Below are 23,953 nucleotides of genomic sequence, written 5' to 3'. Positions count from 1 at the left end.
CTTTCAAAAGGCCCATACTTCCATTATTTATATGTTTCTAGGAAAACATGACATTTCATATAAAATAGAGTGAGTTTGGCGTTGCTCAGAGTGATGTATTATTTACTGCACTAAATGGGGTTATGTGGCTGGCTCGGGCTTCTGAGGGCTTCTTTGGTTGGTCTGATGTAAAACACAAGCAGCAAATGCCATTAAACTGTCTGCTCACTGTAGTAGCCAGCTGGGTCCTGCACGCTCCCATTTACTGTTTCTGCAATATTCTAAAAAGGCATTTTACAATCCTTTCCAGAAACACTTTGTTTTACTATGCTTTAACCTAGTGAAAAATTTAATTAGCATCAAGGATAGTTTTGTACTTAACCTGTAACAGAGTGCACATCCTTAACACACGTACTAAAAATTAATGGTTCATTCATTGACCCGTCAGTAAAATATTGGAAGCTCTGCATACAAGGGAATGTGGAAGCAGAGAATCATGAATGCCTTTAATAAATGTCTCTGTGCAATTTCCAGTCTTCTAACCTACCAGCTTTCTCCTTTTCTTCTTTTCTCAAGCCCCCAGCTTGGCTATGAAGTTTAGGGTGCTATACTCAACTTATTCTTTACAGCTTCTTAAAAATATTTAGCAGTACTAAAGTCACTTCACAATTACAATAGCAAACTCTGAGGAATTCCAGGAAACTGCTACCACTTTACTTTTTGCCTTGAGTCTGTCAGTGCACTCGGAAGTGCTGTGATTCAGTGTGCTGAACTTAACTGCATGAATTTAATTTAATTTAGAATTTAACCATGAAACTTAGAAATCACTGGCATAAATAATTATGTGTTTTGAAATCATCCTACATTTTTTCACACATATTATTTTTGTCATTTGAGCATTTGCTGCAGATGGAATTACACGTCTGACATTGATATTTAAATTTTTTTTTTAATCCTTGTTTCAGAGTGAAACTAAGTGAGAATGTTAAGTAATGCTGGATGCAACAAAAGTCATCATTAGAGCATGGAAGATCTGATTGACATTTATTTTTGCTTGCTGAATTCAGAAATTTCGAAGTAATTGGAAACATCCTGGATGTTGGGAGTGGAAGCAATTTCAGAATATAGTTGTAATGTGTGATCGTGGTGGCATATATGGCCTCTGTGAGGGTGGTGCATTCACAGGATGTGATTTTGGATGGGTTTTCCTCCTTTTCCATTCCTCACGCTTTAAGTTGAACATAGCTGGCAGTTCTCAAGGATTTCAGCTGTGTGTCAGGGAGCAGTTGAAATGTTGTGAGGAGGAAGCAGAAAGGCAGGTGTGCCAGCTGTTGGGGAGAAATGAAGCACCAAAACTGGCCTGAGTAGTAGAGCAAAGTAACAGTCACAAGGCTGTGGTGCCCATTTTTGTCTGGAGGAGTGTGTGATCACTAGTATAGAACACTAATGAGGAAATCTTCAACAGGAGCATTCAGTGGTAATATATTTTTCTGTCAGTGTCAATGATTTTCAAAATCAGGATTTTTTTTACGGATTGTCTGGAATTCTGTTCCAGAAGAAAGGTTATTCTGATGCAATATAAAATGTAAAACAGGAGAGAACGAAACTTTAAACAAACAAAAAATATCCCCAAAAAATAACAAGGCTGTACACACAACCCACAAAACAAACTTGCTCATTTTGAGGTACTCATAAAATGCTTTTTAAAGCTTGACATGGAAAACAAAAATACTGTAACCACCAAAACAGTGGCAGCTTGCCAGACTGACTTGGAACTTCCTATTACAATGGTGATTAAAAAGACTGAAAGGTATCATGTGATTTGCTGTTCAACATTTATCCCTGGATTTTTTCAGAACTTCAAAGAGAGATGTCTTCCGTTTTCACTTTGCTTTAGAACTAAAGAGGTTTTTGAATTTTTGATTGTCATGGAAAAGCTGTCTCTAGTCACATAACTAATTCTTATATTTAATTTCCATCTAGTTTCTTTTTGTTCTGATGAAAGAAGACAAGAGAATTAAGAATCACTTTTACAGCAGTGGTTGGAAATCAGCAAACTATCATCTAATTACTGGGTTTTGTGGACTGAGCATAGGAGAGTGTGTGACTAGAAGTACATAAATGTACACTGCAGTGTTGATGCGAATTTGTACAAATTCAGCTGATTTGGAGGGCAGTGTTGAATACTGGATGATGTTTAGCACCATTTTTCTCTTCTGCTGCTGCTGCCAGGATAGGGAAAGGCTACACTAGCAAGTGTTGTGTGTTTCAAGCAAAATGAGTCTGTGTTGGACCTCTCTTTATCCACGTCAAGTCGCAGATCTAAACCATGGCAGAGCAAACAGCCTGCTTCTCATGGCCACATCTATTTGTTGTGGCTTCTGGTTCAGGAGCTGTACGCAAGAGAATGAGAAAAGCTGCATTGTTTAAAAAGCAAATGTTCCACTTGTGTTACTGTCTCTTGTGGGAACCTATTCTGAATTCTCAATTTTGTATTATCATCTCAGTGGCTGGAAACTCCTGTGTTTTGCTCTTGGAAAGACTAGCTGAAAAAATGATTCAGCAGCTGAGTTAGCCTGTTACCCTTTCCTCACAGCTGGACACTCTGCGTCTGCTTATTTTGGCTCGGGATGGTGTGCTTGGAACCTTCATCTTCCCTTCCTCTTCCATAAGGCCAAAACCCTCTTTTTTCTAAACTAGTTCCCTGAGGAAATGTTTAGGATGTCACAAAGGTACCCTACATTTAGATTCTAAGATTTTTTTTATTTTATTTTTTTACTTCCAAGAAAGAGTCAAGGATCTCCACTTTTGGGAGAGCTGAAATAAACCTAATGTCTCTCTGGGAAATAATGCTGAGACAGAGCAAATATCTTTAAAATTAACATAGCAGGAGCAACAGTTTTTGTTGCCATGAGTTCTGAGTTTCCAACATTAAAATGTTAAATACATGCTTACCTAGGTGGTGTAGAGGTGGAAGAGTGTTCTGTGGACGTTACCTTGGTTGAAATGGACATGAGCAAAGTCATTGATATTGGTGCAAGGGGCTGTCAGATCAGCTAAGCAAGGCTGCTGTGATGTCCTGGAAAGGGAGCCTCTGTCCACAAATATTTCAATAGATCTGCAGAATGTGGTGAGCTCCTGTAACAGACTTGATGGCTGCAAGCCACAGCTGCCTGTATTCTAAGCCAAAGCAGCTGTTGTCTGCCATAGGCCTTGGAATCCAGTAGCACCAAGGCCTAAAATAATCTTCATATTTTGCAATAGAATATCCTGTGTATATCTCCTGTCACGTCTGCTGCTTGAAAAAACAAGCCAAAAGCCCAAAACTAAGACTCAGAAATGAAAAAAAAATGAAGTAACATTATTCAGTATCATCACAGATGCAGAGAAGCCTGCTTGGAAACCTAAGAGCTGCTATGTTCCTACTCTTAGAGGAGAAAGAATCTGGTCTTCAACTAAATGTGAGGAAAATAATTGACTTGGGCTTCTTTCCATGGTCTTAGCCTTTTCATTTTTGCTGGAGTGAGATGAAAATGTCTTAGACTCACACAGACATACAGAAAGGGATCTTCTGCCTAAAGTTGAATTCAGAGTAGGTTACTCAGGGATTGCATAGAAGTCTTGAAGATGGAGAGTCCACAGTGGCTGCTCTATATCCTCATAGTAAAAAATTCAGTTGCACTTTTAAATCCATATTTTCTCTGTTTAAACTACTTTGAACCTGAGTCAGGAGAGCAGCTCTGTCTTGGTGACCGGTTCGTAGGGGTGTGAAAAGGCTGCCAGCCTTTTCAGGTTCTCCTGAAGCCTCCTCCTCTGCAGGCTCAAACCCCAGTTCCCTCAGCGTCTGTGTAAGGCCCCTCAAGCAGGTGGTTCCATGAGTGTCAGGGAGGGAAATTGCTTCCCTGGCTCTGTTGGCTGCACTCACACAGATGTGGCTCAGGATACTGTTGATGCGTGTGCCATGGATGTTAATATCTTGATGAATCAGCTCTTGAGAAGTATGTTGCAATTTCAGTAATCTAGGCCACTAAGTCATAAAATACATACAGTCATCAAGTGTGTTCTGCTACCTTAATACATTCATTAGGATTCCTGTGGTGATGCCAGCCCAGCTGTGTTAATGTTCTCTTTCTCTCTGACTTCACCTCCTCCAGATTTTAATTATATCAGCCAGTCTAATTTGTCAGAGCAATATGGGGATCAGGTTTACTGTTATGCTCCTTCTTTTGGCCTTGTGGGAATTGGCAAATAGAGCAATGCAGTGGTAGTTAGCAACTTGTTTTTCATGAAGGTATCACTAAGACTGTGGTTTGCTGTTTCCACATAAGTTTGAAGGAATCTTGTCATATTCTCACAGTAACTTTTTGAAGCGTTGATGGATCCTAATTAGAATTGTACTTTTCAAATCTTGTTTGAGTCAAACTGGAGCATAGTATTGCACGGTTTGTTTCTGTTGACAGCACTTGATCCCAATTAACTACTACCTTTCAGCATTTCCCTGGTAGGAAATAAGAGGTAGCACTGTAGGCACATCAGAATATGGCTACAGCCTGAACATCAAAGAAGCAGCATATCCCAAGCACGTGCAAGTGCTGTGTTACTTAAAGGTCACTGCTTGTTCAAGCTTTGAAGTATGATACTGTGCATTGTGCCTGGCCTTGGGAGAAAACACAAACTTTTAGTGGAAAGAATGGATATTTTAAAACTTGTATTATTAACTGTATTTCATGTAGGTAAAGTTAGGCATGTTAGCACAGATGTGGAAGGTAGGTTTTAAGACCTAGCAATGCTCTTTGCTTCTTATACATGTAAGCATTGCCTGTCTGTCTGTCACTGCTGCTTTCTTATGTAGCTTGAGACTCTGCAATAATGTATCTGAAAAGGAACTTAAAAGAGGTATGTGCTCATCTTTGTGTCTGAATTCAGTTTTATTGATCTATTTGGGATTTCACATCTAAATCTACTCAACTTGCCTCTCTTATCACAAAACTTGTGTTTCAGAAAGCTGAGGATCCTGCAGTGTTAATTTTGAGATGTACTGTTTTCCTTGGAACATAAAAATGTGTCTTGTTTGGGGCAAAAAGGATGGAAGAGAGAACACCACCATCAAGTCATGGCCTAAATTGGCATTATGTTAAATTCCTTTAACTGGCAGTTCTTGGTTTGAAATTACATTTTAAGAAATTAAAGAACTTAAGATTTGGACAAGTATAGCTTGGCTATCACAGAATGGTTGAGGCTGGAAGAGACTTGTGAAGCTATAAATATGCATGTGTGATGTTACAGTGTACCTCAGGAATCTACATAAATTTCCTATGGAACATACTTTCCATAAGATAATAATGCTCCATGTTTATTATTAAGATCAGTGTGTCCCAAGTACTTGGTGAAGTGTGTGTTTATGACTCTATTAGGACTGGAATCTATCTATAGGAGTCTATCTGTATGCTGTTATCTCATACACACACACAAATGTAGCAGTGCAATTCGTGAGCTCTCGTGTGTGTATGCACAAGGAACTAAAGACACCAGATCTCATCTTTGCTCATTTGCTAGTAACATAAGGAACACTTTCTCAAAGGAAAAACATCCAGGGTTCTTACTTGATGTAAAGAATTTGTGCTGGGCATGTGTAAGCAACACCTTGCTACTGAAGGTACAGAGATGTGGTCTCATGCAAACTCATGTGTGTGTATGTGGAAGTGTATCTTTCAACTTCTTTTTTTTCCTTATTTTTTGCTCCACAGTTTTTGATCCTTCTGGAAGCAAGCAGGAGCTTTAAGTGAACATAGCTTATCTGGCTTAGTGCGAGAAACAGAAAATACCTCATTCAAGCACTTGCTAAATGAAGGGGGAATATTAAATTAGTGCCCGCTTGTGTTTCTGTTTTGTGGTACTCATGCTGAAAACACCAGGTTTACTCTGCAATTCATGTCAACATGTTTAATATTTTTGATGAAACAAACATTGCTGTTACATTTTTACATATTTATTGCATGAAACATTGTTGGTATTGTTGAGACATCTGTTAAATTAAACTTTTTGGGTTTTTTTAGGTGTATGACTTGGATGGCATTTCCTTGATTCTGGACAATTGCAGCATTGATGACAACAATCCTTGTATCCTTTACAAAATAATTCTGTTTATTGAATATGACTCATGAGAAAAGGTGTGGGGATTTAATGGATTTATACCAGCACTGCTTTCACAGGGTAGCTAAATGTAACTGGCCTCATGAGCTTCTAGGTTATATTTAAATGGTTCAGAAGTGAGAAAGAGCACAAATAGGCTTCCATGAACTGGATTCTAAGTAAGTTAACTGTGGTTATATTCTGTTTCCCAAAATAAAAAATATTACTGGTTTGCAAGTGCCTATTCAAGGAGCTGTATCAGGAATCTGAATTCAGACTCTGGTCATTGTATCAGATTTTGGAGCTTTTGTTTCCACTGAAATCTGTTCAGGAAACTGAAATACGTACCTCATTGATTCTTATGCTTGTTAAATCAGACTGGGGAGCTTATGCTAAGCACAGAGACAAGGCTAGCAAGCTGTTTTGAAAATGTGTATAGTTGAGAAAATAAATTATGTAAATTACTGAAATGTTGGAGAGATTTTAATATAAATGGCATGCTTCATATTAGGGATTTTTTTTCCCTGGAATTTAAGAACAGAAGCTTTCAAAAATAGGTTGCTATTCAAGGGAAATAATCTTATATTGAAGATAAGTAGTTGTTAAGCAGAGTTATCCATCTCCTCAAGTAATACAAGTGTGTTCAGTGACTGAGCTGTGGTTTTCTGTCATCTAATCATTAGCTCTTTGTAAGTTTCTGATAATTGCATCTGGAAATCAAATGTCTTTCCTGTACAGAGTCATGCCAGCTTTTTTATACCGAACACATGAAATAGATTTTCAAATGATAATATAAGAAAAAGCACATTCTTTTTAACAATTATAACAAACAAACAAGAAGAGTAGTGAAAATTTTTCATAGTCTCTCAGTTGTGTCCTGCAGAACATCATGTACATATAAATATAGCCTAAAACAATGAAATAATGTAGATGACAGCACAATGTTAACAAACTGGGTGGAGGAACAACGGGTGGTAAGTATCTTCTGAGTTACTCAGTTTGATGCTTTATATCCACAAGTTTTACATCTTCAGTATTCCTGTAGTTTGAGACCTGACAGTGCACTGAGTGGCAGAATTGTATTTCCATGGTCCAGATCAGGTAATGGGCACTGCTGGATGTGGTGGGATGGGCATGGAATTTACCTTTCCCAAAGTGGAAAAGCAGCCCTGAGAAAACCTAGTATGGATTTTTTGTCCCAAGTGACTCTTCTTTGCTGGAAAGCACACCTGTGCAACCACTTCTAGGATTATTCCTTCATTTTAGCTGTAGTAGAAGAAGATAAACTTGGAGACTCTCAAAGGGTAGACTTGTAATTTATGGTCTTGAATGAAAGGCAGATAAAATACCATGAGAGTCTTTACTGTGTTTTAAGCAAAGTGGAACTTCTTGCACCTTTTGATACAGGCTGAAATTTTATGGCTATGCCATAAACCTACTAGAGGATAAAACTTTGTTTACTTGGTTTTTAAAAAACATTAACACCTCTTAATGTGAGTTTTTGCCAGTGATCCATAGCATACAGTATTGGGGAATATGGAAAAGTGAGTAGCACATGGGCACAGGGAGGACTTGCCTGCTGTGACAAAGTTTGCTGCATCAGCTTCTGGAGTGCAGCTCCTGGTGACGCCTTAAGTTTTAGCTTTCACATATTTTAGATTTTGTACTGCCTTAGTGTGTGACTCTGAACTTCATATAAAGTGTTAGCAGGTTCTCTTCACAGGGTAGTTAGACAAAACATTCCTTTTCCAGCTTGAGAACCAGGGACACCGTTACAGCTTTAGGGTCTGGAAGTATAAACAACAGTGATTTGAGGAGAGCAGTCTGGGAGGATGGGACTTCATAGCCTGAAGCTGAAATTTTTCAATTGACCCCAATGTATAAATGGACCAAAAGTTTAAAAAGTGTGAGAACTCGTGACTGGTCATCCATCCTGGGTCCATCTTGGGCAGAGCCACGACTGGGCTCTTGTACTGCCCGAGATGAAGGCCTTTGAAGGCCTTCTAATAAATACCTTCTTTAGCTTTGTCTAGCCTCTTTAGGCATCACTGACTGTGGCCCTGTTTATTGTTTTAACCTCTTGCTATTCCAGGTGCTCTTGTGCTACATGAAGTTAATGCCCCCTGCTTGTCTTCTGCCTCTTACATTCCTCATCTGCTGCCTTCCCAGCAGGTCATACACAAATTTGCAGTTCAGATCTGTCTCTACTTTCATCTGCTTTGCAGCATGTTCTGCTACTTCTGGACACCTGATGCCTGAATCCATTGCATAATGTTTCTCTGAAGAGATATGACAGTTTTTTTGCACTTTCTTTGTGCTCCAGTCTTGCCTGGCACAAATCCCAGAATCACTGAATAGGTAAGGCTGGAAGGAACCACTGTGGCTCATCTACAGTTTTCCAAGGTGGGCTGGAAAGCTGCAAGAAAGAGCTCAGCACAGCTCTTCAAACATGGCTCCTTCAGGAAGCCATGTCCAGAAAGTTCATTTTACATTCTTATTCCTGTTTTTGTGGTTTCAGACTGTGTTATTCGAATTTCTCCTTGCATAAATCTGACTGGAAAAAGTTTCACCCAGAATCCTTTGATATAATAACTTCTTAGATTTCTTAGTAAGTCTTGGTAGATGCACATTTTTGTTGAATCTGTTTTGGAGTCACCCAGGCTCTACAGTTAAGATGTTATGTTTTCTCCATTTTGCTAGAACAGTTCTGCCTCCAAATTACACATACAAAATTTTTCACCAAAAAATGTAACTTTTGTGGTAAAAGCGATGGGATATTTTTCTGGATGGAAAAAAAATAATTTCCCTAAAGTGTGCAATTTATCAGGGGAAGTTGGACTGCCACAGTAGATGTTAAAGGAGCTCTTTATTACATTTGAGAGGAAAAATTCTTTGATAAATCTTTTTATTTGTAGCATATGGAAGTATACTGAAAGAGGAAATGGGTCTTCTCTTATCCTAAATTAAATTCCTTTGTAAACCTGTCATTACCTAAAATTGCTTTCTTTGAGATCCTGAACAGTTCTTTAATGTGCACAGAGATACCAGGGAGTTTGTAGCTTAAAAAGTTCAGCTGACATGTTTGCATTGCTGTAATTAATTGTTTAAATTCATCTTTCAGTCTGAGTTTGGGAGAACTGTTATATTGTCTGATTATATCTCAGACTTGTAACTTCTACATTTATGCTAGCAAACAGGTTTTCTCCTTCAGGATATTTCTTGAGTGAAAACAAACAAACCACCACTCTTATAGTTACAGACAAGAAGATTATTATGGACAGTTAAAAAGAAATTTACTGTACCTCTGTAATTATTTGAATTGGTATTTTAATTTTCCAGCTACTACAACTTTGCATGTAAATACAGCAGAGACATGCTGAAGGATGCCAGGTTTTCTGTGGCTCTTAGGTTTTCAGCACAGGACAAAGGGTAAACAGAGTGAGACTGGGGAGATGCAGTTCCTTAAGAGTTAAACTTCAAAGAAGGTTAATACCACTTTTTCTATACCTGGTAAATCTTCCATGGATTGGCTGTGTCCTAGTCATAACTCTCCTTCTATTTCAAAGGAAAACAGGGTGTTTCAAAATGCAAGCAAAGTTATTTGCCTTTAGATTAAGGAGAGATTCCTGTATGAGCTAATCTTTATTTTTAAAAATTCAGTTTCTTGTTCTGCTTCTGAAAAGTGGAACATCATGCTTTACCTTTGTAACCTGTGCTTAAAAACAAATAAATTCAACCTGCTAAAGGATAGCCGAGTGGGTTGGAGATGCCTATCTGGGTAATACCAGTAAAAAATTTACTCCAAATCCTGCTTTTCAGGTTACTTGTGTTGAAAAGGTGTTCTAAATTCAAATCTCTTCTATTTTGCTCTCTGAATCATCGTCTTCCTCATCTCTGACTGGCTCTATCATCAGACAAGAGCCCTTCCTTTTGTTCTTGCCTTTTACCTCATCCTAAGCTTTTCCTGCTCCTTCCAGCTTCATTTCTGCCCTTTCACAGGTTCCATTTCCTTAAGGTAAACATGAGCAGGGAGGTCAGCCTGTTCTGATCAAAATACTTTTGACCCTAATCACTCAAAAAAAGGTGCTTATGAGAGGCTTTAAATAAACTGACCTGTTTGTTATTGAAGACTTCAGTTTACATTAACTAAGCTGCTCAGTTTTTCACTGCTTCCTAACATTTGTGCTCAGGAGTCATACACACAGATGTGCCTTTTTTTTCCTTTTCAGTGGCTGTCCATAGAAATATTTATTACTATTTTGGGGAAAAAATATTATCCAGAGTACTGCAATATAATAGCTGTTAATTAGTGGTAAAACTTAAAAGTCAGAAGTGAACTGCAGTTTTGAAGATGGACTATTCTTATTTTTTTAGGCTTCTTGCCAGTATTACCCTTTAGACATTCCTGTAGGTGTCTCAATACATTGATTTTGTGAATGTCTGGATTTAATCAGAATGACCTTATGTAAGTATCTATTTTATATAAACTGTTAATTAACACAGTTTTTTATTAGCCAAGAAATCAGTCGTACATGAAGAATATGTATCCTGCTGTGAGGATATATATTTATATATATGTATGTATTTATGTATATATGATATATACATTTGTATGTTATATATGTAAGCAAACACCTAGCAAGCTGTGTTTTAGGAGTAAGAATTTTCCGCATTTGTGAAAGGAAAAGCTTTATAAGGAAAGGAAAAGGTTGATATGAATATCCATACACAGATCCCTTAGTATGAATAATGGATGAAAATGTAGGAAGAGTAAGTTAATTCCCAGATACTCCTTCCAAAACTGCTTCTATTATATTCAGTCATCTGAGAGGTAGATTGAAAATACTTCTGACTTTATGGCAGCAGCAAGTATAATTGTGGTTCATGAAACTGGCTAAAGCTGGAGGAAATCAAGTTGCTATGGTCTACAACAATGGCAGTTTGTTTTTGCAAGATGCCAACAAGGACTTTTGGGGGAGCTGACAGACATTTTCATCAAAGTTACAGAGTGCAACCTTAAACAGGCCACATGCTGTAAAACAGCCTCACCACTGAATGGGAGCCAGTAGAAAGCAAAAATAGGTGAGTTGACTTTTTAGAGTGAGCCATCACAGAGCTGAGCGTTTTCATGCGTGTGTGACTATCCCGTGTGTGTTGCCAAGAAAATACAGTACAATGTCACTTCTGCAATGGTCACCTGTTTTTGGAAAGCTAATTTCAGGCACTGACTGTGCATTAAGAAGTTTGTGACGTATTTGATTCTGTATTTTTATATGCATACACAAAATCACGTTTTTATATTATCACTGTAAAGGACCCACTGATGAGTACTGATGAGAACTCATGTCCAGTCAAGTTCTGCCCACTTGGACAGAACTTGGCCCTCCCAACCCAGGCCATGCTGTAGAGGAATTACCATTTTCCTCCTCACAGTGACTCTTGTTTTGCTGCATAAGTAAATTTGAAGGCTACCTTGGCAAAGGGGGAGTGCATTCTTTGGTAGAGGGCAATCAATTTTTGCATTATTGTTGGTTGCTCTGTGTCATCCAGAGATGACAGAGAGTGCTGCAAATATCTTACTTTCTGTCAGCCAGTACTGAATGTGTCACTGTGATTTAACCAGCAGTGGAAGAATGGGACTTGTCAGCACAGGTTAAGAACATAAATTGGTTGGCCTGAACCTTTCATTCATAGAGCCAAAGACCAAATAAAATAACAGCTGAGGGGAAGCCAGCTCTGCCTCTTCTCACTGGCACAGGGTGCCCAGAGCAGCTGTGGCTGCCCCATCCCTGGAAGTGTTCAAGGCCAGGTTGTAAAAGGCTTGGAGCAACCTGGGATAGTGGAAGGTGTCCCTGCCCATGGAATTAGATGAGTTTGGAACTGGAGGTGGAACTAGTTTGGAACCCAATGAGCTTTAGGGTCCCTTCCAACCCAAACCAGTCTGGGATTCTATTCTATGATTCCACCATAGATGGAAATAGGGAACTGAGAAGTCACTGTATTGCCATGCTCCAGCTCAGACCAATTCAATTCCTATGTGCTGAGAATTGTTCTTAAAGAGAGTGGAGAGAGTGGAAGATTCCTGCCTTGTGCCATGTGCACAAACTGAGCTCTGTCTGAATACAATTTTAGGGTACAGAGAGGACTTGGTCAGATGAGAAGCTGGAACAGGCACAAGTGTGGTTATTCATTGAGCAAGAACACTCTGAGAGGGGCTTATTTCTTTCACCTTATTCAGTAGACAAAATCCTGCCCTGTTCTGCAAGTTGCTGTGAATTCTTTGTAGCTGTATTTTGTTAGTGGCTAAGGGAGACCAGGGTCCTGCCTGAGTTTAGAAGGGAATCCTTCAATGTTGTTTCAGGGGGGGCTTTAGCAGGCTAGTTTCTGAAGTGATTCCCAAGAGGATTCAGCCAAACAGCTATTTACAAACAGTATTTGGCTGTACTTGGGAAGGGCACCTGCCTGCCAGTGCCTACTGCTATCGCTATCTATCAAGGGTATTTTTTACACTCTTGAAAGAAGCATTACCAGATTATCCAGTCTTTTCTTACATCAGCATTAATCGACCAAAGAGATCTTGATTGCACTCCAAGAAGATTTTTTAGTATATTGCCTAAAGTGTCCTGAGTGGGATTATTATAAAGCTCCAAAGGGGGAGGAGCTGAGTGCTGCTCTCTGTTGGAAAGGGCACAGGAGGCACTCATGTAACCTAACCTTGTTTTAAATCCCACTAAACATTGGCTGCAAATGCAAAAGGTTGGGATAGCATAGCTTCCATATCTTAATTCATTGTTTATCTTTTCTGGATGCTGCCAACTCTTTGGGGCAAAACTCAGTTAAAGGTGGAGAATCAAGGGAAAATCATACCACATCAAGCATATTTGGTAGGTTTAAATGCTGACACAAAGACTGTAATTCTCAAGTATTTCTTGCTAGAAAATATTTGTTTTAAAATGAAAACAAAAATACAAAGTTTTCTTGTGAGATGTTCTACATTACTAATTCTGTCTTCCACACTGTTCCCCAGGAAAACTCTTCTCTGAAATGCAACATTCTCCTCATATGAAAAATACTTGAGACCACAGAATGAATGCAATGTGCAGTACAGAAATAGATACTCTGAGAAATCAAAGGAATTGACCTTTTTTGTCTTCCAGAAATTACTACAGATCACTCTTTGTGTTTTATCATTTAACAAAATTACAAATTCCAATGATATATTTCAGGTTGCTGATCATGTATTGCTAAAATTCGTTCTTTTAGAGCACCTGCAGGATGATTAAAATACTGAAAATACTTAATATGGTTTAAAAATATTGAACTTCAGAGTTTCGGGGGGTGGTGGTGTTAGTAATTTCCTTGAGAGTTTATAAAATACTAACACAGATTTGCAGAGATGTGAATATGAATCTGTCCTTCAGTATCTCATTTCTACCCAGCTATCACCATTAAGAAACATGTGATGTACAGGGTCCCTCTTAAAGCTGGAGGAAATATAACAGAGCTATACAGAATGTGAGAAGGCTCTTTCAAATGTTGCATTCTAATATTTCTAATCCCTTATGAGGAGTAATCTCTGTAGGCACCAACTCATGCATGTCAAAGTGAGGAATTAAAGTTAATAACTCTATTTCTAAACCAAATATTGTCATATTTGTCCTTTTCTCTAATCCTCTTGGTGGATTTAAATCCATGACAGGCTTGAATTCTTGAAAAAAGGTCTTTAGTTATCAGGAACACCTCAAAAAAAAAAAATCACTGCTTCACTGCTTTTATAGCTCAAACAGCTTCCTTGATTTTTCTGTACACTTACTTTTGAAAAATTCCCCTCTGGGCTGAGATGGAGCACTAGAAATTTGAGAACCAAAGAGTTTTGGTTTTTTTAAGTAAAGCTAGGAGTGGTTCAGAAATATTGTTGAGAATGGAATGCCTTCTACAACCACCTTATCATATTTCAGTCTGTCTTCTTGGCATTTTTTCTTGTGCATACCTCCAAAGAATATTTGGATGTCATCTGGCCAATACTTCTAATAATATTTTTATTCTGACATTTTTCTGTTGCCCCATTTTTGATCACTGTAATTAGAACAGTTTTATCTTCAGCTGGTGAATGTGTTCTCCTGTGTAGCTCCTTCCTGAGCCTTAAATTGTTTCCTCTCACTTCCTCAGATCTTTGATTAAACTTTGCTTTCTGACCTTTTCTTCCTCACTCAGATATATTTGCAGTCCTTTCCACTCACCTTGTGGACTTGTTCCTTTCTTTTGGAGTGTGGAGATTTTCTCAAGGAGATTCAGCCATTCCCTGAAATTGTAGACAGAATTGTGGCTAATGGCTATTTTGCTAAACAAATAGCTGGTTATAATTTAGTTGCATCTTTCAAAACAGCCATTTATTTAATGGTTGTTATTTTTGGATGCACACTGGGCATCATTTGGTGTCTGTGACCATGGAACTGGAGTTTCATTTACCTTCAGTGTTATGATTATTTGTCATAAATTGACATTTGAAATGACCATAAGCAGCAGGAGGAAGACATGCCACATCAGTTACTCAGAGACCCTGAATCAATAAAATATGCATGTACTGTGCTGAAAGGTAACGTAGCATAAAATCCTTGTTGGATCTATATAAATGGATGAATCTCTAACATTTCTAAACAAAGAAAGAGCTTCAGTCCAAATTGTCAGCTCAACTCATCATCTGTCTTAGAGTGGTGAATTATAATTGGCTTGACCACATCTCAGGCAGGAATTAGATGGGGTTTGTAAGTGTAGTGCTAAATTTCTGAAAGCTTTATTTGACTCCTGTAATTGCCATTTTAAAGCATTTTAGAAAAGGTGTTTATTTCTATGTGTATGCATATAAATACACATGAATATATTTCTGTGTAAAGGTGGAGCCTTTTTCTTTCCATGTCCCAGGAAATTTAAAAGGACTACGGACTGCCTGAAGATCAGTTTGTGAACAGTTAGCATTCCCCTGTGCTTCATTGCTTCACATCTCAATCTTCGTGGTAGGTTTTTATAGTAATTTGATGCATGAGTTTCAACTTAATGAAATGTTGCATTTTTTTTTCTGTACTTAGGAAGAGAAGATAAGGTAAGGCATTTTTAAGTAAGGTAACAGCAGTTGAAGCTTTTTAACATACCAGCTTGCTAACTCTGGTACCTCTTACAGATAGCTAATAGATCTAGATAGGAACTCTTAAAATGGAATTATTGTAAAAGAAGGGACTGAAAGAACTGTGTATTCTAACTGTGAAGAACTAGCTTGAGATCGATCAAGAGTGTGATTCTTTCTGTTTTAAAACCAGATGATTTGTAGTTCCTCATAAATTATGGGTTTCTATTAAAAATGTAAGTCATAATTTTAAAAAAATTGGCAGCCTAAGCAGCAAAAAATGAATGTGTCATATTCTTGGTTTTAAGCTAGTATTACAAGTCTGAGTATAGGGAAAAGGAAAACAAGCTGGAGGTTATGGCTTAATTTTTTTTTTTTTAAGTTCTGTAAGTTTTGGCATAAGAGACATTGTAATAAAAATAGCCTGACAAAGCTAAACCTGTCCTATGGCTTTTGTAGCTCTGAAGTACTAGACCCAAATTTTTTGTTCAAGTTCATAGTATGCTAAGATGTTCTGGCATTGGGTTTTAAGTCCCACAGAACATGAAAGGCTGCACATAGAATATAGATTAAATGTTTAGTTGGCAGGAATTAAAAGCTAATAGTAATCTGAGTGCGTAATACTACTCAGAACCGTTAACCCAGAAATACAGTGATCTAGGGAGAAAAACTCCTATATTACTCTAGTTAAGCAATGTCCAGTAAATTTCAAATTTCTGAAGTAGTAAACCTCATTCAATGAGCATAGAGTGCCATTTAGCTGGACATCACTGACATGAAGATGTAGTTAAAAACGGGGAAGCCTTGGAGCTCAAATGAGCCTCATGATCTGCCCTGGCAGTACTGGTGAAGATGTGAAAGGCTGGAGAGCTTGGACTCTACTTCTGGGAGCACAGTAAATATTACATATATATCTATATTCATAATTATCTATTAGATATACAGCAACTGGATATTGTGAGCTGTTGTTTTTCTCTTTCTGAACTACTCACAGCCAAAGGGCCAGGAAACAGTACGGTACCTGTAATCAGCCACATAGCAAATATTGGCAGATTTTACTACTTAGTTCTGGTGCCTGTCCTTCAAAAAAGATGCTGAAAAACCTAAATTGAGGGAAGAGACACAAAAATTATGCAAACCTTGGAATAGCTTTCTTGGTTTCTTTCTTTAGTTCATGCAAAAACTGCCAAATGCTGGTTATGATCTGGGAATTACTTTTTTTTTTAATCTGTGCTGAAAAGCCATGTTCAGAAACAATTCTAAACAAATCCAAGCCAGAAATAAATCACAGTCTGTAATGAGTGAGATATTTATCCACTAGGAAAGTTTATTTAGGGACACAGTGCAATCTTCCAGTTCAACACTGGAAGTTTTTCAGAGAAAAGGCATGAAAGCATCTTATGCACGAAACAGAATTGACAGGCTTGATTTCAAGAGGAGCTGACCTTTGGTCATCTGTATTCATGCAGAAGTGTTGGGCAAAAGAGATTAAGTAGTCTATTCTGGTCTTCAGAAAATATTTGTTGGCTATAGATACTTAAATGGATTAATTGTCTCTGAAAGTCATACATGAGGTTTAATGTGTCTGGTTATACAGAAGGTGTAAGTCCCATTTTAAAGAAGCCTGTGTCCCACCAGGCACACTTTAAGAAATGGATTCATCATGGTAGATTGTGGGCAGACTGCTCAGAGAGTGAGATAAGTGCAAGTATCCAGAAGGGTGGTGTTTGTCTGCAAGAGGAACTGCAGTTTCCACTACTGGTGCAGGAGGATAGTGAGGGCTACGGAATTGGAAGAAGTACCTAATGGATAATTATTTTGTGCTGTGGATGTTTCCTGTTGTCTGTAGGCTGTGAATTACAGAGAATATTGCCTCTTCACTGAAGCTGTTTCAGTGCCTTTAAATCAAATGGTTTTGCCCATTTGTCTGTTCTGAGATGGTGTAGTTTAAAACCTCTGTCAAAGCCATGTTCTGCAGGGCAGAATTTGAGCTGCAAACCCCAGTTCATGTTTTTGGGGATAGGCTTTCTGGCTTTCCTGGAATGTTTTGTGGAAGCAGCTTCCTTTGGGGAGGGCTGGAGGTGAGGAGTGAAGGGGCTGGCTGCCAGCTCCTCATGCCACCCGTGTTTGTCTGTCCAGTGAAGCTTTGCTGCCACGCTGTGGTGGAGATGGAGCCTTGTTTGGGGCTGGATGGTCCAACCCTCTGACAGATCCCTTGGACCAGGTGAGAGCTGCCTGTAGCAGGAACATCTGCTTTCACTTCCCCGGTGTTACAAATCTCATCCCTAAAAAGCAGGATCAGGAATAAATGTCCTTGACAGCATCCAGTGGTGCCTCTGTATTTTGGAGGCTTCTGGACAAGGTGGATTTTGCTACATCAGCTCTGCAAGAGCAAAGTCAAACAGAAGGGGGGAGGAAAGGACATTGCCAGCTTATACAGTACTGCCCATTTCTAACTTTTAAGCACAGAATGTGGTGACTGCAGTCACAGGTAATAAGAACAGCTGTGGAATAAATTAAAATACAGGCAGCTGAAATATTCTACACTTTCTTTCCTACCTTCTAGGCAAAATATTCTAAGTTTGTATAGGATGAATTCCTGATGTTTTCTGGTGATGGTAATTCAATGCCAAGTATAAATAGAGTCTAAAGCATTAATTCTAAAAAAATATAAATTAACTTTTTGAAAATAAGTAAATAAGATAAAACTTATAATTCATTACATTTTCTGTTACTACTTTTTTGGTAATGTCTTAATCACAGGTAGAAGTGAACACATAAAAATATAGAGGAGTTATAAGGAATTGCTCTGATCTTATACAGCTTCTAGAACTACATTAAACTACTAAAACCCCAGAAATAAACTTGTAGAGCTTTGTAAGCAGTTTGGCTGATGGTGAGGGGCCAAAGTCCTGACTGTCTTCTACATGGGGTCCATCATAACTCCAAACTGTGACAAACTGCTGTGGTAGTTGTCTAGGGACCCCTGTTAGTGGTGGGAGGAATTATCTTCAAGGTGCTGTGGAACAAAAGTGCTTGAAAGGACTAAAAGACTGTAAAGAATAATGGTTTATATCTTTTCAGTCCAGTCTGGTCTGCAAGTGAAAGTGACTCTAAGTAATGCTTCAGTATTTCATTCTACTCTGCAGACATTCAAGTGATAATTGGATTACTTGTTGAAGGCCAGAAAGAAATATAATTATTGTACAATACAAATATTGTATTTTCATTACATCTGTTTTTTAGTCATACAGTCCTATTCCAGAATGGGTCTTAGAAAAATTGGGTGGCTTTAAGGAAGGGATTACATAAGCAGCCCATTTGATGAGGGTTACAACTTGTGAGTACTGGCTTTCTTAATAAGGTTTTCTATCTCTTCCTGTATTTGATTAGAATGTAGTTGCTATTTAAATAATAAAAAATTTTATTTGAGGTAATGGGATTGGGCAAAGAATACCCTCTTTTTTGCATTAGGCCTAATTACTCATAGGGAAGAAAGGTCCTAAGTAATAATTTAGTTATGGAAAACTGACTGTAGTGTAGGAAACAGTCTAATTAAAAAAAAAAGGTCCCTACGCTATGTAATAAATCAAACTCTCCACCAAGAATGTTATGTTTAGAGATCCTTCAGTATTAATAACTAGTGTTTTTTTAGGAAAACAGATGTACGTATTTCATTCTCCTTGTCATCCCTTCAGTATCCTGTATTAGTTAATGAAAATAATTAACTTCCAAAACTTGCCTTTTTCAAGCAACACACTTCCAAGATTACTTGTGCATTGCCTTTTATCTACCTCATCAGCTTCCAACCTCATTTTTCCTGTTTTCCATGGTCCATAGAATGCAAATTGCTTAATGGAACAATTCTTTTGGGTCCTGGTGGCTACAGTGGGCTTGTCAGTAATGTTTAGTTCTAATTGGACTGAGTATAAGAAGATGGAACACTCTCCCTGAGAAATGGTCTGTATGTCCTCCTCTCCAGCAGTATTGGGTAGCAGTTCCTGGCAGGACATCGTTGTATTTTCACACCCCATTAAGCTTACAAACCAGTCACTGTGCTCTTGCATTGACTCCAGCAACCTCTTGTAGCAGAATCCAAGTGAAAAGAACTGGGAGAACTGTGAAAAGTTCTGTTTACAGGCAGGGACAAAACTTAGGATTTAATGGCATAGATTTTCATGGCTTCCAGATAGTAATATTTTTCATCCTTAAGGGACAGCTTTCTCCACCTTTCTTCCTTTCTCCTTGTGTTCCCCTTTTCCTGACAATTGAAATTACAACCCAGAGGATGATTTTAAATTTTAAATTATGAAATGAAGTTGTTACTTAGGTATGAAAGACAGGGCTAGTTAATTCAGTTTTGTTATTTGTATATGTTAAAATAGCATAGGAATTCCAAAGCACACAGTACTGAAAGATTTCGGAAGAGTGTTGCTATAAATGCACAGAAATGTTTGTTTTCAGTCCCTAAGCACAGAAAGTCTAGTGATGAGGCTTCTGCAAAATAAAATTAATTTCTTTCTTTTGCATGCCATCTTGTCTGTGACAGAATATCATAATCTTAATTTGTCTTTAATATTAATTTATTTGAGAGTATAACATGCCCACTTGGAAAAATCTGGACAAGACTGTTCAATCAGATCTGCTGTGCTTGCTGTGTTGCTTCTCTTTGGTGCAGTTTCACAACAAACAAGCTCACACTCATATTTTTAGTAACTATGGCAACTTTAGAAGCTCTGTCTCTAAAGCTGAGCATACAATAAAGTGCCGAAAGTGTAGGTAGGATTAGAGACTCTCGAATATGTTTAATTTTCTCTCTGTGTCTCTGTCTTTGGAGAGGAGCAAGAGGGTAATGTGAGTATTAGCTGGGGACTGGCTTTAATCTCTGCAGACACTCAAGTCTGCCAGGGTCTGCTCTCAGCTGTCCAAAGGCCTCATCCTTCCCCAGCATGTGAACAAGGGGATGATGAATATTCATGGCTGTGGTCACAATGGAAAACCTACACACAGAAAGGGGTTTCTGAAGGACTGAAAATGTTATTGAAACCATTTTGCAGCTTCAGCTACAGTAGTCAGTAATGATAAATGCCACAATGGTGATAGAGTTCATAAGAGAATGGGGATGTCTTAGATATTATGTAAGCATGAATGGATCTGATAATAGGAAAAGAGCATTTGCCATGGGCTTTAGCAGCAGGTTTGTGTTGAAGGACATAAAGACTATAGTAGCAGGATCATTCTCAAGGCTAATATGCACAAAAGTTTTGAGAGTACTTTTTTTGTCTGTGTGGTACTTTGTGTTATTAAGAACTGTCAGTCTCTGAAAATTGCTGTCAATATTACAGATAATATGCTTTTATGTAAGTGCTGTATTTTATGCAGAAGCAGTATTTTAGGAACACAACAAGGAAAGTCTGCTTCTCATCCCAGGAGGCAAGCCAGGGAGAGTGGTAGGATGTTTTTCACAGTCCACTGGGAGAACTTCGTGTTACTTTTTGGCACTCATAACATGCCCTAAATCAGACCTGGAAAAGGCCTGGTAGATGTCAGCCTTGGCTTATCTGCATTCATCAGCTTGCATGCTTTGCTGGTCTGAAATCTATTCTCACCATTGGTACTAATAACTGAGGGTCTGCACATATATGGTTTTATTACTTCAGCATCTTATTGTTTTATATAGTCAAATGTAATCTTCAGTGCAAATACCAAGTTTATGCAATTTAAATGTAGATTGACACTTGTCTTTTTACTTCATTCTAGTAGTGATGCACTGACAGAAGAGGATATATTTGTATTCTCTCTTGTGTTCACCTGTTAAGGCTTTGATGAGAGGCATCATTGTTTTGGTCTTAATTTCTCTCCTATGTCATTACCTCACACAGGATTTTTTTTTTTTTGTATAAAGACGGTGTGCAGCATGCTTCCTGACATAGTTGAAAGAGATCTGTCAGGAAAAGAAAAAAGCTCCAGAGTAGTTAACACTTTTTTTTTTATTATTTTCAATTCTGGATTTCTTGAATTTGAAAATAAATATAAACTGCTACAAAAAGGCTGATTTACTGACACATGCCAGTGCAGGGCTTTTCCCCTATGTTTGTCCAAGCTACTCTTCATCTAAGCTCCTCTCTCTCTGTTGAGGTTGTGTAAGATTGTTTCAGTCCAGTTCCTCTCTTCTGTTGTTTTGTCTGAAGTTCCCCTCTGTCTGAGTTTTCCCCTCCTGTCACCCTGTGGCAAATGCCCACAAGAACATTTATCTCTGTGCTTAGATGCTCCCCAACCCAAAAGACGTCAAGGAGATGAGTAAATTATACATATTCTTCTACTGGATGTGAAGCTACATGTAGTAAATAATTGGTGCCCTGCAGGCAAACCACTCATGGGATTCAGAAAGGCTTGGCTCCTGTATGGGTAACTTGGGAAAGATTATATCATAACAACTTTTCAGCTGCAGAATTGGGACCAACATCTCTGACACTTCATAAAAGGAACACTGTAGTTCACTTGGAAGATGCCTGGTTGATAATCCTGGGAATTTAAATCCTTTGTCTACATCCCTGACATGTGCCTCAATCCTGGCCTCAAGGGACCACCTTGGGAGGTGAATGAGTTGCAGCTTGTGCCCATTTAAACATCAGTGGGAGCTCTCTGCCAGTGATCATAGTATCTGGTCTCCTGGTAAGTGTGTAAAAGCACCCAGGCATAAAGGACTGAGTTTAGGTAATGTTAGAAGTCAAAGAAGTTTAAGTGTCTCTGATACTATCTGTGCTGTTTTCAGATATTAACCTGGATAAGCTGTCTTTTTCTACATCTCTTCAATTTTTGCAGTGAATATAATAGTCATCTTTCCTGTACATGATACGCAACTTATTTTGTTTGCCAGTGCTTGGAAGTGTAGTGTTGAAGTGTTCAGATCATAAACAACTGACTTATTTTTTATTTAAACTCACTAGGAAGATCATTTGAACATTTCAATTGACTGTAATTTTGGTTTAAAACAGTATGTCTTTTTAATTCCTGCAGTTCATTTGGTTGGGTTTTTTTGTTTGCTCAGGGTTTTTTTTTTTACTTAATATAAACCATAGTAAATTTGCGTGAAGTTTAAGGGCCAACCTCTTTTAAAATTAAATTGCCTCATATGCAAGTATTTGCAGGTTCAGTGTCAGCACTTGTAAACGTCTTACCCTTGATTTCTACTACTTTTCTGAGTTTAAGAGGTTGGGGGCGGGCTGGGGGAGGTGAGTGGAGTAATAAATCAAAACAAACAATGTTTCATCTTTAAATAAATAAATGATCCTTAACTGCCCAACAGTTGTGAGCCAGTGGGCAGTTTATGCCATCCGGAATCTCACTGAGCAGAACGAGCAGAACCAGACCCTGATAGCTCAGATGGAGCACAGGGGGCTGGCAGACAGCTCTGCCCTCGAGAGGATGGGCTTGGAGATACAGCAGAGAGATGACAAGTTAATTCTGCGCTCAACCAGGAAAAAGCCCTCCTGAGCAAAAACATTAGCACTAGTCAAATCACTAAAAGGGAATTTCTCTCATAAAATGTTTTCTCTTGCTCAGCAACCATTTGTTTTTAAGTTTTAGTCCCAGACTGTTGAGAATGTTGTGTTTGTTCTCAGAAAAGCTGCGAGATGATGCTTCTGCCTTCTTTTGCTGTAAACAAAAAGTCACCTGTGTGCTTTCTATGTACCTGGGTAAATCAGCTTGTGTAAAAAGGTCCTTCTTGTCATTTGGAGTTTCGTTACTTCCTTTTTCGTTAGAAGAAGAATGTCATATGTGCACTATCGACTTGTCATGATTTTATTTTCTGAATCTGGAGATGACTATCATTAAAAAACTCTTCAAAGAGCTCCTTTTCAGGCTGCCTTCTCCATGTAAAAGATCTGTACTGAGTCAGGGTTAAACTAGCAGAATTACTAATTTTTGATCGTGGGACCTAAATATCTCTATTTATATAAGCACCAAGAGAATGTTGAATGTACTTAAATATTTAGTGAATTAAACACAACATGGCTTTTGTCTATTTAAATTATTAGTAAACTGTCTTTTCTACCTTGATACCTATCAGTCTTCATGACAAGTATATTAAAACCGAAGCTGAAGCTGTTGTGGCAACAGATGCTGCATTCCTTTGCACTGGGGCATGTCTCTGTTTTGGAGACTTGGGTGTTTGTTTGAATGTTATTTGTTCCTTTGGAGGGTAAGTCAGCCCACTTTCCTTTTATTTTGCACTTCTCATGGGTTTTCTGAACTTTGGCAGACTGCTGAAGAGGTAGTTTCTCACTGTGATTAATTCTAGCAGTTTCTTTTCACCCCTCTGCCTTTCCAAAACATTGACAAAACTCATTTCCAGTTAATTAATTCAAGAGAGGCAGAAGAATAGAAGGCCCTGCCTCTTCATTTTGGGTACCCTCCTATATTGTTGTTGGACCCTGCCACTGTGGAATGTGGCATGAATGAGATGGGGGAGAAGGGGGGGGGGGGGGAGACTGGGGGGCAGGGGGAGGAGGGCACAGTTAACTCTGTGTGTGCCATAGCTTTGCCCTGGAAGCCAAAAAAATGTAATCCTCCCTGCACAAGCAAAATAGGAATTACAGCTTAATATTGCTGGTACTTGTGTGCAGTGACTGTCGTTGGATTATCTTCAGCCATGTCTAACTCAGAGGTCTGAGAAAAATTAACATGTTCATATTTAATCCCATTCTTAAATAGAAA

General features: G+C 38.4%; 1 protein-coding gene across 2 annotated transcripts in view; it reads left to right on the top strand.

Annotated features, from left to right (window-relative positions):
* The window catches only part of ATXN10 (ataxin 10), a 77,457-nt gene extending 54,190 nt beyond the window's left edge, over positions 1–23,267 (top strand). For both annotated transcript variants that reach the window (XM_002187642.6, XM_030263370.4), the window contains exons 10-11: positions 6,036–6,099; positions 22,542–23,267. In XM_002187642.6, coding sequence (XP_002187678.6) covers positions 6,036–6,099; positions 22,542–22,729 — 252 coding nt within the window. In that variant the 3' untranslated portion in view covers positions 22,730–23,267. The remainder of the gene's footprint in view (positions 1–6,035; positions 6,100–22,541) is intronic.
* The last annotated feature ends 686 nt before the right edge of the window (positions 23,268–23,953 follow it).

Source organism: Taeniopygia guttata, chromosome 1A, assembly GCF_048771995.1.
Source record: "Taeniopygia guttata chromosome 1A, bTaeGut7.mat, whole genome shotgun sequence".
Classification (NCBI taxonomy): Eukaryota; Metazoa; Chordata; class Aves; order Passeriformes; family Estrildidae; genus Taeniopygia; species Taeniopygia guttata.
The sequence above is the reverse complement of the archived record's forward strand: the minus strand, read 5'-3'. Positions and strand labels throughout refer to the sequence as shown.